The 14368-nt window shown below is 46.5% G+C and overlaps 1 protein-coding gene across 1 annotated transcript in view; it reads left to right on the top strand.

The window, feature by feature from the left end:
- LOC120910431 (cadherin-23-like) overlaps positions 1-14368 on the top strand; it is a 299339-nt gene that overhangs the window by 273605 nt on the left and 11366 nt on the right. The window contains exon 9 of the mRNA XM_040322191.1: positions 876-1025. Coding sequence (XP_040178125.1) covers positions 876-1025 — 150 coding nt within the window. The remainder of the gene's footprint in view (positions 1-875; positions 1026-14368) is intronic.

Below are 14368 nucleotides of genomic sequence, written 5' to 3'. Positions count from 1 at the left end.
TGCGCCGCAGCTACGTGAATCTGGCCCTTAGCATTTTCTCAGAGAGGTAATGATCTAAATATGTCTAAAACAACATTTTACCAGAAGGTGGGAGGACTGCAGTTCAAAATGTCTAGCAGTGTCTTCAAAAAACAAAATATTGTGGCAATATTTGGGTGGTTAAGAGAAAATTTGTTGACAGGGAATCTAAATGGGGGATTGGATAGTTTGAGTTGGGTCTCCCACCTCAATCAGGTCCCCCTAGAATTAAATCAATACCTGTATGATATAACAAAGGTTTGATACCAAATTAATATCTTCATGTCATTTTGTGAGTAGGACCAGTTTAGAATTTTTTGGATCACAAACTACATGCATCTATAATGCTTTTCATGTATTTACTGTATGCTGCCTCTCTTCTACCAATTTTCAATACAATACTGGTAACTTGTGGTTATGGTCTTGACAAGAGCTTGTAACATCCGTTGCAAGAATAAGTGATGTGAATGACTGTACTCGAATGCACTGTGCATAATGTTTAAATAGTAAAACGCTAAAACAAGGCATAAAAATACCTGCTGTTATACTAAAGAGTGGAAAATCCCTCCTGTCACTGAGAGATGTTCTGTGCCACTATTTCCCTTTACATAACTGCTTTCTAGATATGTGTCTCAAGAACCCAAGGATGTTAGTAGTAATCAAGGAACCATGGAAAGTGGAAAATGCATTAATAGAAGAAAAATATTTAAGGTAAAATGTAACCGAGCAGAACTCAAGTAGTATTGGTAATGTGTATAAATTAATTTCTGCAAATCATACTGACTAGTATGTTTACTGAATATACAATGTTATATTCGTTTATCATCTGAAATTATTGTTTTAATATTCTTACGCAGGGTATGAACAGTGCCTTTGACGTTTACCTGGTGGGAAACAACTCCAACCATTTCATCATTTCTCCAACTTCTGTCCAAGGAAAGGCAGATATCCGTGTGCGAGTTGCTGTGCCGCTGGACTACGAGACAATTCCACGTTATCAGTTCTCTGTAAGAATCTTTTTACCATATACAATATGATAGAGTAAATGCTGAAATATCTTTACTTTGCAAGAACTTCTTCTTGCCTGAGGTATATGGTTGTTGTATACGGTTGCAGTCTCTTCTGGAGAACATTAGGCTTCTTGTAGTGCTGTAAGCTGTTTTTTTTATAATATATTTTTTTACATTTTCATCTTGATCTAAAACATCCCTGCTTTCTTTATGATAAATAATTAAATACTTCTAAGTGAGCTATAAAAAGTTGATGTTTTACATATCTGCATTTATATTGTTCTTTAGAGAACTGTATAGTGTTTTGTAGGGTTAAATACTGCAATATAACAGTTCTATTCACAGATTGCAGCAGATATACAACCTGGCTTTTTTTAGCTGCAGCCTGTATTTTCAGTCACATGAATGAAGACACCTATATGCTTCAATAGAGCAGCGATGAGGTGAAAAGTGCAGTAACCTTAGAAAACGTTTGCAAGCAATTTCTTTGTTATGATCGAAACAGCTTCCCTGGGCAGTGTGTTGTCCTTTTGTTTTGTTTTCATTGACTTGACCTAGCACTTTTTATGGAGCATGTGCCACGCCATTAGGCTGATAGCCTCTGATGTCACCAGGCACCAGATATAAATACTAATCACTGCACTGGAATGGTAGGCACCAGATAAACACCAAACATTGCACTGGGATAGTTGGTACCAGATATAAATACCAATCACTGCATTGGAATGGTAGGGTCCAGATAAACACCAATCAGTGCATTGGGATGGTAGGCACCAGATAAACACCAAACATTGCACTGGAATGGTGGGCACCAGATATAAATACCAATCACTGCACTGGGCAGTGTTGCCAACCGCCAGTATTTTTATTGACAGCCAGTAAAAAACAGGCCATTTTCTCCTGCCAGTAAATGCCAGTAAAAGTAAAAGGTTGGCAGTAAAAAATATGGCTGTGACGCTCAGCTTGGTCCGGAGCTGGCTGGGACCACCCGAGTGCTTGCTACAGTGTGATCGGGCAGCTCTGGTGGAGGCGGTGCCTGAGCATGTTGTGTGATGTCATGGTGCAATGGAGCCAAGCAGAGCGGCCAGAGCCTCATGTGCGGGTCTGCGGTATGGGAGCGGTAGTATGCCTGTGAGGTGGCACATGTTTAGAACTGTCCCTGCACAAAATGAGATTACTATAAGAAAAAAGTAATTTAAAACTGCTTGCGGCTTTAATGTAATGTCTGGTCCCTGCAATATGGATGAAAATCATTAAGAAAATAGCATGGGTTTCCCCCTACTCCCCCCAGGTCATTCCAAGCCCCTTTGACCCTTTATACTTTGAACAGCATTATACAGGCGTTGCAAACAAGACAGGCACTGTAGGTTTGTTGTTAAGTAGAATCTGTTTGTAATTTTGAACTGGTACTTTTTTAAAGTGTAGCTTCAGCCATAAAATCTATTTTTAAGCTTTTCTGAAAACATAGAGAAAGGGTTATCACCCCTGTAAACATTTGTTTTGCTGTCTGTGTGCAGCTGTTCAGAAGATTGCAATTCACTTTCTGTCCCAATGACAAATGATGTTTTGAAAATTTGTTTTTTTTAGTGAAACAAGGATTGGTGATAAAGCATCAGTGGACAGGAGACACCTCTTACAGAAGAGAATTTCCCTTCCTAGGGGTAGATTTCCTCTCACTTCCTGTTGTCTCCTTCTGTTTGCAAGTAGGAGTCGTTTGTAAGTTGGATGTTTGAAAGTAGGGGCCTGCCGTATATACTCTGCATAAATTTGGGCCCTAGGTGTTGGTGTTGCCACAACACTGTAAGCCCTCACAGTTAGTCTTGGTGGGCGCTGGAACGCCCTGCTGTGTGAACTATTATATCAAGAATTGTAATTACATGCCATTGATGAACAGTGGTAAAACAATTGGGCCTTAGGTGCTGGTGCCACAACTCTATAAGCCCTCACAGTTACTCTTGGTGGGCACAGGAATGGGCCCTGCTGTGAAATAATAGATCAATAATTGTAATTACTTCCCCCTGTTGAACAGGGGCAGAAAAATTGGGCCTTTGTTGGTGGTGATGGTTGTGCTGGTGCCACAACTCTGTAAGCCCTCACAGTTACTCTTGGTGGGCACAGGAATGGGCCCTGCTGTGAAATATTAGATCAAGAATTGTAATTACATGCTCCAGTTGAACAGGGGCAGAAAAATTGGGCCTTAGCCACTGGTGGTGGTGCCACAACACTGCAACCCCTCACAGATACTCTAGTTGGAGCGCAGGAATGAGCCCGCTGCAAAGTATTGCATCAAAAATGTTAATTACACGCCCCTGTTAAACAGGGGCAGAAAAATTGGGCCTTAGCCACTGGTGGCGGTGCCCAGAACCAAAAATGTTCTTACAAGCGATCAGCATGATCATTGAGAAGGAAAAGGATAGTCACTCAGCATAACAGTATAGGCAGTCTTGAAGGGATCTGACATTTAAAAAAAAAATTATTCAGTTACATCAGCATCATGTGCTTGGTAGCTGGTGGTGATCCAAGCCTGATTCATTTTTATGAAGGTCAGTCGATCGACCGAGTCGGTGGAGAGGCGCACCCTGTGATTGGTTACAAAGCCTCCAGCAGCACTGAATGTGCGTTCTGAAAGAGCGCTGGATGCAGGACAAGCCAGTATCTCAATTGCGTACTGTGCAAGCTCTGGCCAGTGATCCATCCTCAAGACCCAGTAAGACAGAGAATTTTCGGTGGGACAGGTGTCCAAGTCTGATCTTGCCCCAATGTAAAACAGACGCTGGCAATGGTTGCTGGAACTGGTCATACCTTGGGGCTGCGGACTAAAAAATTGTCTGAACGCATCAGTCAGACGGCCACCTTCTCCACCGCTCCTTCTGTGACTGACCGAAGCCTCAGCAACACGTTGTCCAGGACCAGGATTTTGTAACCCCCCAAGTCTCTGGGAACGCGTTGCACAGACCTTTCTGCAAGGCCTCCCGAAGATGTTTCATCTTCTGCTCCCTCTGCGCCTGCAAGATAAGGTCCGCAACCTTATTCTTGTAATGTGGATCAAGGAGAGTTGCCAGCCAGTAATGATCCCTCTCCTTGATAGCACGAATACGAGGATCCTTGCGCAGGCTTTGCAGGATCAGGGAGGCCATACAACGTAGGTTTGCTGAGGCATTCGGTGCAGAGTCCTCTGGGTCACTGAGGACGACATGATCCGCAGCCACCTCATCCCAGCCACGTACAAGTCCATGGGTTCCTTGGGACTGTAATTGATCCCTTGAATGAATGAATGAAAAACTTATATAGCGAGGCACATGCAAACTGGGCGCTTGATGTTTCGTGTCTCATGACCTCAAAAGAGCAGAGTTTTTATCCGTCTTCTGAAAGTCAGGTGGTTTTCCTCCAACCGAACGCTGGTTGGTAAAGCTTTCCATAGTCTCGGACCTTGAAAAGCAAACCTTCTTTCTCCTTTGGACTTGTATTTGGTTTTTGGAACCTTGACCAGATTTTGGTCAGTGGATCGCAGAACGCGATTAGAATTGTGAGGTTCTATCTTGTCGCAAAGATATTGTGGAGCCTTCCCATGGATGCACTTGTGTGTTAGGCAGAGTGCTTTAAATACAATTCTGTCTTTTACTGGCAACCAGTGAAGGGTTCTCAGCGAAGGTGAGATTGATTCCCATGTCCTTTTCCCAGTCACCAGTCTGGCGGCCGTATTCTGTACGACTTGCAGACGAGCGATTTGGTACTTTGGGAGCCCGAGGTAAAGGGCATTTGCATAGTCCAGTCTGGAATTCACAATTGTTCCCACCACGACTGCTACGTCTTCCTTGAAGGCTGATGCTGAGTGCTAGGCTCCACTTCCATGCTGACACAATCCTCCTCCTCCTCGTCCTCTTCCTGTGTGATAGGTGGGCAAGCAGGAACACTGATATCACATAAGCAAGATAAATGTAAGAGCTGACAAATAATCAGCATATAGTATTAAATGCAAAGAGAATAGTGAGTCCAAATATAAATATATATATACTCAAATAATGAATAGTGAGTCCAAAATATATAATACTCATAAGGCGAATGTGCAAAAATATATAAAGAATATTGTGCAAAAAAAAAAAAAAAAAAAAAAAAAAAAAAAAAAAAACGGAATGGAAGTTCAATCCCAATAGTAAACACAAATCAGCTGTCAGGGCAGATATTCTGAATGCACTGGATGAAGGTGAGCACCAGCTCTATGGTGTGAGTGCACGGCCGTGCGATAGAAGATAAACCAGATCCCTGGCTGAGCTCCCGGGACTCTTACCTCTCAGCCCTCCTAAATGGGCATTGATGTACAGGTCACTCGCAGCCTTCTATGGATGGTCCCTGATGTTTCCTCTCTTGATCTGATGGATCCTTCCTTAGTTGGGACAGATGCTCCTCGAAACCAGATGGATGATGTGGGTTATAAGAGAGAGAGAGAGGGGACTCCCATAGTGAGGTAACGTTTGGTGCAGGTAAAATATGTTTATTGAGGAAAAACCTGCACTTACATTAAAAGAAAAATAAAAGTGCAACGAGGAAACAAACAAGCGGCGTTTGAATCGCCAGCTTACGTCACTCCGGGTGTACGTCCTCCAATTCCTACGCGTTACGACACCACGTGTCTTCGTCTGGAGATTCCCCAGACGAAGACACGTGGTGTCGTAACGCGTAGGAATTGGAGGACGTACACCCGGAGTGACGTAAGCTGGCGATTCAAACGCCGCTTGTTTGTTTCCTCGTTGCACTTTTATTTTTCTTTTAATGTAAGTGCAGGTTTTTCCTCAATAAACATATTTTACCTGCACCAAACGTTACCTCACTATGGGAGTCCCCTCTCTCTCTCTCTTATAACCCACATCATCCATCTGGTTTCGAGGAGCATCTGTCCCAACTAAGGAAGGATCCATCAGATCAAGAGAGGAAACATCAGGGACCATCCATAGAAGGCTGCGAGTGACCTGTACATCAATGCCCATTTAGGAGGGCTGAGAGGTAAGAGTCCCGGGAGCTCAGCCAGGGATCTGGTTTATCTTCTATCGCACGGCCGTGCACTCACACCATAGAGCTGGTGCTCACCTTCATCCAGTGCATTCAGAATATCTGCCCTGACAGCTGATTTGTGTTTACTATTGGGATTGAACTTCCATTCCGTTTTTTTTTTTTTTTTTTTTTTTTTGCACAATATTCTTTATATATTTTTGCACATTCGCCTTATGAGTATTATATATTTTGGACTCACTATTCATTATTTGAGTATATATATATTTATATTTGGACTCACTATTCTCTTTGCATTTAATACTATATGCTGATTATTTGTCAGCTCTTACATTTATCTTGCTTATGTGATATCACTGTTCCATTAGTGTGATATGTTGCGCAGAATCACCATTTATTTATATTCCTGTTTTATGTTATGTAAACATAATTAGGTTTTGCTGCACTATATATTTTTGGTGGATTCACTCATTTAGGATCCATTTTAGCGCAAAAGCACTTGTCACTTCAAGCAGGAACACTGTCTGGATAAAGGGGGCCTTGAGAGGTAAGTAAGTCCTCTTCCTCCCTCTGTTCTGCCTCAAGGGCCCTGTCCATTATTCCACGCAGCGTGTGCCCCAACATGTGAAAAAGAGGGACAGTCTCACTGATGCATGCACTGTCACTGCTCACCATCCTCGTGGCCTCCTCCATTGGTGACAGGACAGTGCATGCATCCCTGATCATGGTCCACTGGTGTGGGGAAAGAAAAAAGCTCCCCTGACCCAGTTCTGCTGCTGCTGTGTGTGCAGCCGCTGTAGCATGGACAACGTAGAGTTCCACCTAGTGGACATGTCACATATTAGGCGGTTCTTGGGCAGGTTGTATTCCCTTTGGAGGTCTGCCAGCCGAGCACTGGCATTATATGACAGTCGGAAATGCACACAGACTTTTCTGGCCTGCTTCAGGACATCCTGTAAGCCCAGGTACCTGCCCAAGAACCGACACCACCAAATTAAGGACATGAGCAAAACAGGGCACATGGGTCAGTTGTCCCTGTCGCAGGGCGGAGAGGAGGTTGGTGCCATTGTCGCAAACCACCATTCCTGGCTTAAGCTGGCATGGCGTCAACCACCTCTTAGCCTGCCCCTGCAAAGCTGACAGAACCTCTGTCCCAGTGTGGCTCCTGTCCCCCAAGCACACCAGCTCAAGCACCGCATGGCATCTCTTTGCCTGCGTACCTGCGTAGCCCCTTGAACACCTACAGAGCACCACTGGTTCCGAGGACACATCAGCACAGGAAGAGGCCACAGAGGAAGAAGAGGAGGGGGTGGAGGAGAGAGGTGTGTCACAACCAGTAGTAGAATTTTGGGGGCGTGGTGGTGGAACAACCTCCAACACTACTGTACTTTGTCCTGCGTCCTTCCCAGTTGCCAGCAGAGTCACCCAATGGGCCATGACAGATAGGTAACGTCCATGTCCATGCCTGCTGGACCATGAGTCAGCGGTAATATGCACTTTACCACTGACCGCTCTGTCCAGCGAGGCATGGACATTGCCTTCCACATGGCGGTAGAGAGCCGGAATCGCCTTCCGTGAGAAAAAGTGGCGTTTGGGAACTTGCCACTGAGGTACCGCACATTCCACAAACTCACGGAAGGGGGCAGAATCTACCAACTGAAAAGGCAGCAGTTGAGATGCTTGCAATTTAGCTAAGCTAGCATTCAACCGCTGGGCATGTGGATGGCTGGGAGAGAACTTTTTTTGGCGCTGCAGCAGCTGGGGCAGGGAAATTTGCCTGGTACAATCTGCCATCGGTGTACCGATTAGTAGATTGCCCACATGTACTAGGCTGTGACACACCTAATTATATACCTTTAGTCCTATCAGTGCAGGCTTCAGAGAGGACTGAGGCTTTAGTGGGGTTGGAGATCCCAGCTGATGAGGGGCAGGGGGAGGTCCTCTTTGTTCTTTGTTGTGGGTCTTTGAGGTACGCTTGCCAATGAACTGCATGGCAGGTCGACATATGTCTGGTCAAGCATGTGGTGCCCAAGCGGGTGATGTTTTGGCCACGTGAGATACGCTTGCGACATATGTTGCAAATAGCAGTGGTGCGATCTGATGCACTCGTCTCAAAAAAGGCCCACACCAAAGAACTTTTGGAATAACGCTGAGACACAGCAGCGCCCTGCACATGCGTAGCTCTGCGTTGTGATGCAGTCGGTGTGCTGCCCTTAAGCTGGCCCCTGGAGGGCATCCTGCCTTGTTGGAGATGTGCCTGTTCCGCCTCCTCCTCCTCTCTCCTATCAGGCACCCATGTAGAGTCAGTGACCTCATCATCCTCTCCCTCCTCATCACTGTAGAAAACCTGGCAGTATGCTGCAGCTGGGGGAACATGACTGCCAGATTTCTGTCCTTCTTGGGCACCCCCTCTGTCTGGGCTCACGTTACTGCCTTCCTCTATCTGTGTACCATCATCGGAGCCTTCAAAACGCTGCGCATACTCATGCAGCATGTACCCCACACTGTGTTCAAACAGTTCGGGGGACTCCTCAGGAGGACATGGTGGGGCTAGGGAAGGAGTGACTGATGCCATTGAGCAGAGGGAAGAGGACGCCTTGGCAGCTGCTTTGCCAGACAAAGTACCCTGAGCCTGGGTGAGAGAGGATGAGGAGGATGAGGACGGCTTGGTCATCCATTCTACCAAGTCTTCGGCATGTTGTGGCTCAACATGGCCAGCTGCCGAAAACGAGGACAAGCGTGTCCCACTGCCACGTGCTGATGAGGATGCACCGTGTCCACGACCAGCACTGTTGCCTCTAGACGCAGAGCCTGCTTGCCCTCTTTTATCGGCTCGTGACTCTATGCCTCTCCTTGTTCTCCTTCCAGACATACTAATGGCCTGCAGAGGACAAAGGCAGTACACACACCACGTAGCTTTATGGTGCCCACTGCAGAGGACACAGGCAGTACACACTACGTAGCTTTAGGTGCAAACTGTAGAGGACACGGGCAGTACACACCACGTAGCTTTAGGTGCAAACTGCAGAGGACACAGGCAGTACACACCATGCAGCTTTAGGTGCAAACTGCAGAGGACACGGGCAGTACACACCAAGTAGCTTTAGGTGCAAACTGCAGAGGACACGGGCAGTACACACCAAGTAGCTTTAGGTGCAAACTGCAGAGGACACGGGCAGTACACACCAAGTAGCTTTAGGTGCAAACTGCAAAGGATAAAGGTAGTACACACACTATGTAGCTTTAGGTGCAAACTGCAGAGGACAAGGGCAGTACACACCACGTAGCTTTAGGTGCAAACTGCAGAGGACACAGGCAATACACACCAAGTAGCTTTAAGTGCAAACTACAGAGGACAAAGGCAGTACACACACCACGTAGCTTTATGGTGCACACTGCAGAGGACACAGGCAGTACACACCACGTAGCTTTAGGTGCAAACTGCAGAGGACACGGGCAGTACACGCCAAGTAGCTTTAGGTGCAAACTACAAAGGACACGGGCAGTACACATCAAGTAGCTTTAGGTGCAAACTGCAGAGGACACGGGCAGTACACACCACATAGCTTTATGGCGCACACTGCAGACCTGTTAAATTGCATGACAAGTCACACTGGTGTAAACTGGGGCTTATGGCACAAGCAATTGTTTAGTAAATATTTATACTGTTTATAAATGTGCATGTGTGAAAAAAAGTTGACAAAACTGTGCTAATAAATAATAAGCAAACCCGTAACTCAAACGGGTAAGGAAGTGGTTGCTAATATAGCAAATTGTAAAGCTGCACCTTACTGTGTAACATTAAACAGTGATATAGATATGAGAAAAAAACAAGTTGCGCTAAACAATATAAACAATTTATGTGAAATTGTGAAATAAAAAATGAATAATGATAAACTAAAATTAAACAATCATTGTGAGGTCATGTACATGCAAAAATTACTAGACATGAGCCCTCTATCAAAGGTCCATAGATGGAGAAGTGAAAAAAAGTTGGATCACAGACGTGATCAATGTGAAATGCTCCTTCACCAGTGAAGAAAAAAAGAGTCCTCAAAGTAAATAGTCAGATGAACCATCAATACGGAGTGACAACCAGATAGCTAGGATCCTCCACCAACAAAGCATGTAAATCCGCTTTCCAGATCCCGGTGGTCCCTTGATTATAGGGGACCCCAGGTAGCATGTAGGTATATAGAGTTGCGAAGCCACACCCTGGATGCAAACGATCTATTGGGGATCATCACCTCATTCCATTAATCCAATGCAAAGACGTTTATAATACATGGGTTGGAAAAAGAGGGAGGGCCTCGATCGTGTAACACCTTTTAAAATTTTTATTATAAAAAATTGCAGATGCTTAAACACTCACAATTTAGCAGTGAAAATTAGCCTTGAAGTCTGATGTCCCGGCCGGATACATACAGACGACCCGTCCACAGGGAAACCAAGCAGTCCAGGGGGGTGATGCCGATGTACCGCACGTTCCGCCCAACTAGTTTCGCTGAGTCGATGAAGCGGGACATCCGACTTCAAGGCTAATTTTGACTGCTAAATTGTGTGTTTAAGCATCTGCAATTTTTTATAATAAAAATTTTAAAAGGTTTTACACTATCGAGGCCCTTCCTCTTTTTTTCTTTTTCCAACCCATGTATTATGAACGTCTATGCATTGGATTAATGGAATGAGGTGATGATCCTCCCCAATAGATTATTTGCATTTTTCACTTCCCCATCTATGGACTTTTGACAGAGGGCTCATGTCTTTTTTTTTTTTTATATCCAACAAAAGTTTTATTTAGTTTGCAGAGGTACAAGGCATACAGAATCCCCTCGACACGTCGGGGACATAAACATAAAATAGAGATAAAGATCAAGGCCATACAGACATGTACAGATATAGCAATCCCATTCTGGAGGTAAATCCCCCCCCCCGCCACCACTCCGGACATTGCTCTCGTGGCATCCGCTCCCATCCAGATCTCACCCAACATTAATACCCAGCAGCCTATCCATCACCAAGTCCACCGGGGCTAGGCCCGGTACATCCAACCACTTTGCCCATAGCTTCTCAAACTTGTGGGCATTGCCCCTGTGTTGGTATACCAGTTTCTCCATCCTCATCGTTGTCCCAATGTTGGTGATCCACTCAGCACGGGTCGGGGGAGCCTCGGCTCTCCAATGAACCATGATGAGTTTCCTCGCCTGGAACAACACCCTGTGAATCACTTCCCTGTCCGCCTCCTCCCATTCGTACTCCTCCAGAGCCCCCAAGAGACATGCCCTCGGGTCCTGCGGAAGAGTCACGCCAAATGTTGAGTTAATGGTACTCACTACTCCTGCCCAATAAGTGTGGAGTTTGGGACATCTCCATAACATATGAATCAAATCTCCATGGTCTCTCTTACAACGTGTACAAGTAGGGTCAAGTTGCGGGTTCATCTTACTAAGTCTGTGTGGGGTGTAATAGGTACGTAACAGGATATACAACTGGGTAAGCTTTTGTGATACATTCAAGGAACACTTGCCCACCGCCTGAAAAATCTCCTCCCACTGTTCCCCATCCAACTCTCCCGCATCCGCTTCCCACCTCTCTCTCATCCTCAGGGGATGCTGCTTCATCACATATTGCAACAAAATGGTATAGCACTGGGAGATAAAGCCCTTCGACGTCTCAGCATCCCCCAAAAGATCAAAAGCAGGAGTAGGCGACAGGCACCACTCAGAAGAGCGACCCTGCGCCACCACTGCATGCCTCAACTGTAGGTAGGAGAAGTACATCGACTGCGGCAAGCCAAACTCCTCTCGCAACGCAGGGAACGTACGTAGCACTCCATTACAAAATATGTGTGTGAGGTGTGTGACCCCATATCTTTTCCATCTGGTCCCCGATTGCAACTTGGCCAGTTCAGTGTAGGTGTCATTTTGCCATATTGGACTGTATTTCGTGTATCCTTCCGCATTCTGAACATATTTGACCTTATTCCATACCTTCTGGGTTAGACTAAAAGTGGGGTATTTCCTATGTGGTTTAGCAAAGGCCTGTGCCTCCAACGCATCAGGAATCGGACTTCTGTCCACGGTGTGCTCCAGGAGTTTCTGAGCAGAGGACCGCACCGCCGGCCGAAACATACCGACCAGCTGCTGCATCTGGGCCGCCAAATAGTACAGCCAGGGGTTTGGCAATGCCAATCCCCCACTATCCTTAGGTCTCTGTAAGTGCTCTAATTTAATCCTAGGAGCCCCGTCTCTCCAGATGAGGCCTCGAAAGATGCTATTAACCGTGTGGAAAACTTTCAAGGGGATGACCATGGGGGTGTTATGGAGGAAGTATAATAACTGTGGCATAAGTATCATCTTGATTAAATTCACCCGGCCTGCAACCGATAACAACAGGGCCTTCCAAGTTTTAACTTTGTCCCTAAATCGTAATAACAAGGGGGATATATTGAGACGGATGAAGTCCCGTGGCTTAGCCGTGATCTGCACCCCTAGTTCCTTAAAAGAGGGAGTAATGGGAATAGGGCACAAGGGATTAATTACCTGCGTGCTGTCACCGTCCAGCAAAAGCAAGGCCGACTTTGACCAGTTAATAAGTAAACCAGAAAATCGGCCAAACTCTGTGATCGCTACCATAGCCTCTCTAAGGGAAGTGTCCGTATCCCCCAACAAAAGGAGGGTATCGTCCGCATATAACATCACCCTTTCCTGCTCATCTCCATAGCAGAAACCGGTGATGCGAGGGTTGGCTCTGATACTAATGGCCAGCGGTTCAATAGCCAAAGCAAAGAGGAGGGGGGACAGAGGGCACCCCTGCCGAGTACCCCTCCTCAGTGCGAAACTCCCTGACAGGGAGCCAAACATCCTTATTGCCGCCTGTGGCTGACAGTATAGCAAGCGCACCCAGGAAATGTAAACTGGGCCAAACCCGAATTTCTGCAACACCGTCCAAAGGTAGTTCCAATCTATACTATCAAACGCCTTTGTGGCGTCTAAGGACAGTAGCGCCCTACTGCCCATATTGTCCGCCCGTGCCTGTACATTAAGGAACAGCCTCCTAAGATTGACCGCCGTGGATTTATTGGGCATGAAACCAGCCTGGTCTCCATGCACAATTGAAGTTATCACCCCATTCAGCCGCATGGCCAGCACCTTAGCTAGTATCTTAATGTCACTCTGCAGTAAGGAAATGGGGCGGTACGCACCTGGGTCTACAGGATCTTTGCCTGGCTTAAGTAGCAGGACTATGTTAGCCTTAGTCATAGACGGGGTAAATTCCCCCTTTCCCTGGCCTTGTTAAAGACCTTCAGTAATTGGGGGAGTAATGTTTCAGAGTACTGTTTATACACCTCCATGGGCAACCCGTCTTCCCCCGGGGCCTTGCAGTTAGGGAAAGCACCGACCGCCCCCACCAGTTCCTCCACTATGATTGGCTTATCCAGCAGAATACGCTGGTCAGCAGTCAGTTCTGGGAAGGCCAATTGGGCTAGGTATAGCTCTAGATCTCCCTGAGTGTATGCCGTGCCTGAGCTGTACAGGGTCTCATAGAAACCCGCCAGTTCCTGCATAATTTGTTCTGGTTGTGAAACTAATCCTCCAGAACTAGATCTTATGGCCCCTATAGCCGGCGATCGTTGGTGGGAGTTCGCAATCCGGGCCAATATACGGCCGGTTTTCTCACCCTCCTCAAAGAACGCCTGCTTTGCAAAAAAGCGTTTCTTCTCAGCCGACGAGGAGAGTAACTGCTGATAGGCCGACTGAGCGGCCTGCCAGGTTTCCCTGGTCGAATCAGAAGGATCCGCTACGTAAGCCCTCTCCATTTCCTGAACCCTGTTCTCTACTTCAATCAATAAAGCTGTTGAGGCCTTTTTAACCCCATTCACTTCCCTGCTAAGTATGCCTCGAAAATGCGCCTTGAAGGCGTCCCAATGTTCCACCTCCATGTCCATCCCTGCACCCACTGCAAAGTACCCCCGTACCTCCTCCAATATCTCCCCATGTGAACGTATGAGCTGTAACCAGAATGCATTCAATTTCCATGGTGCCTTAACTAAGTTCCCCTGCGGAGCCACTAAGAGCTGTACCACTAGAGCTGAGCGATCCGACACGCTGCGCGGCCTGTGTGACAGGTCCGCTATCAGCGGAAGCATGCTCAGATTTCCCACCCCCAAATCAATCCTGGACAGACAGCCGTGAGTTTTTGAGAAACACGTAAACTGTCTGCCTCCCGGGTTACGGTGTCGCCAGACGTCCACCCAGCCCACCTCTTGCAACAACCACGCCAGGGGAGTACTCCTAGCGAGGGCAGAGGGTCTAGGGGCCGGATGTCTATCC

This window comes from Rana temporaria, chromosome 8, assembly GCF_905171775.1.
Source record: "Rana temporaria chromosome 8, aRanTem1.1, whole genome shotgun sequence".
NCBI classification, from domain to species: domain Eukaryota; kingdom Metazoa; phylum Chordata; class Amphibia; order Anura; family Ranidae; genus Rana; species Rana temporaria.
Note: the sequence above shows the minus strand (reverse complement) of the source record. Positions and strands in the feature narration are given on the sequence as shown.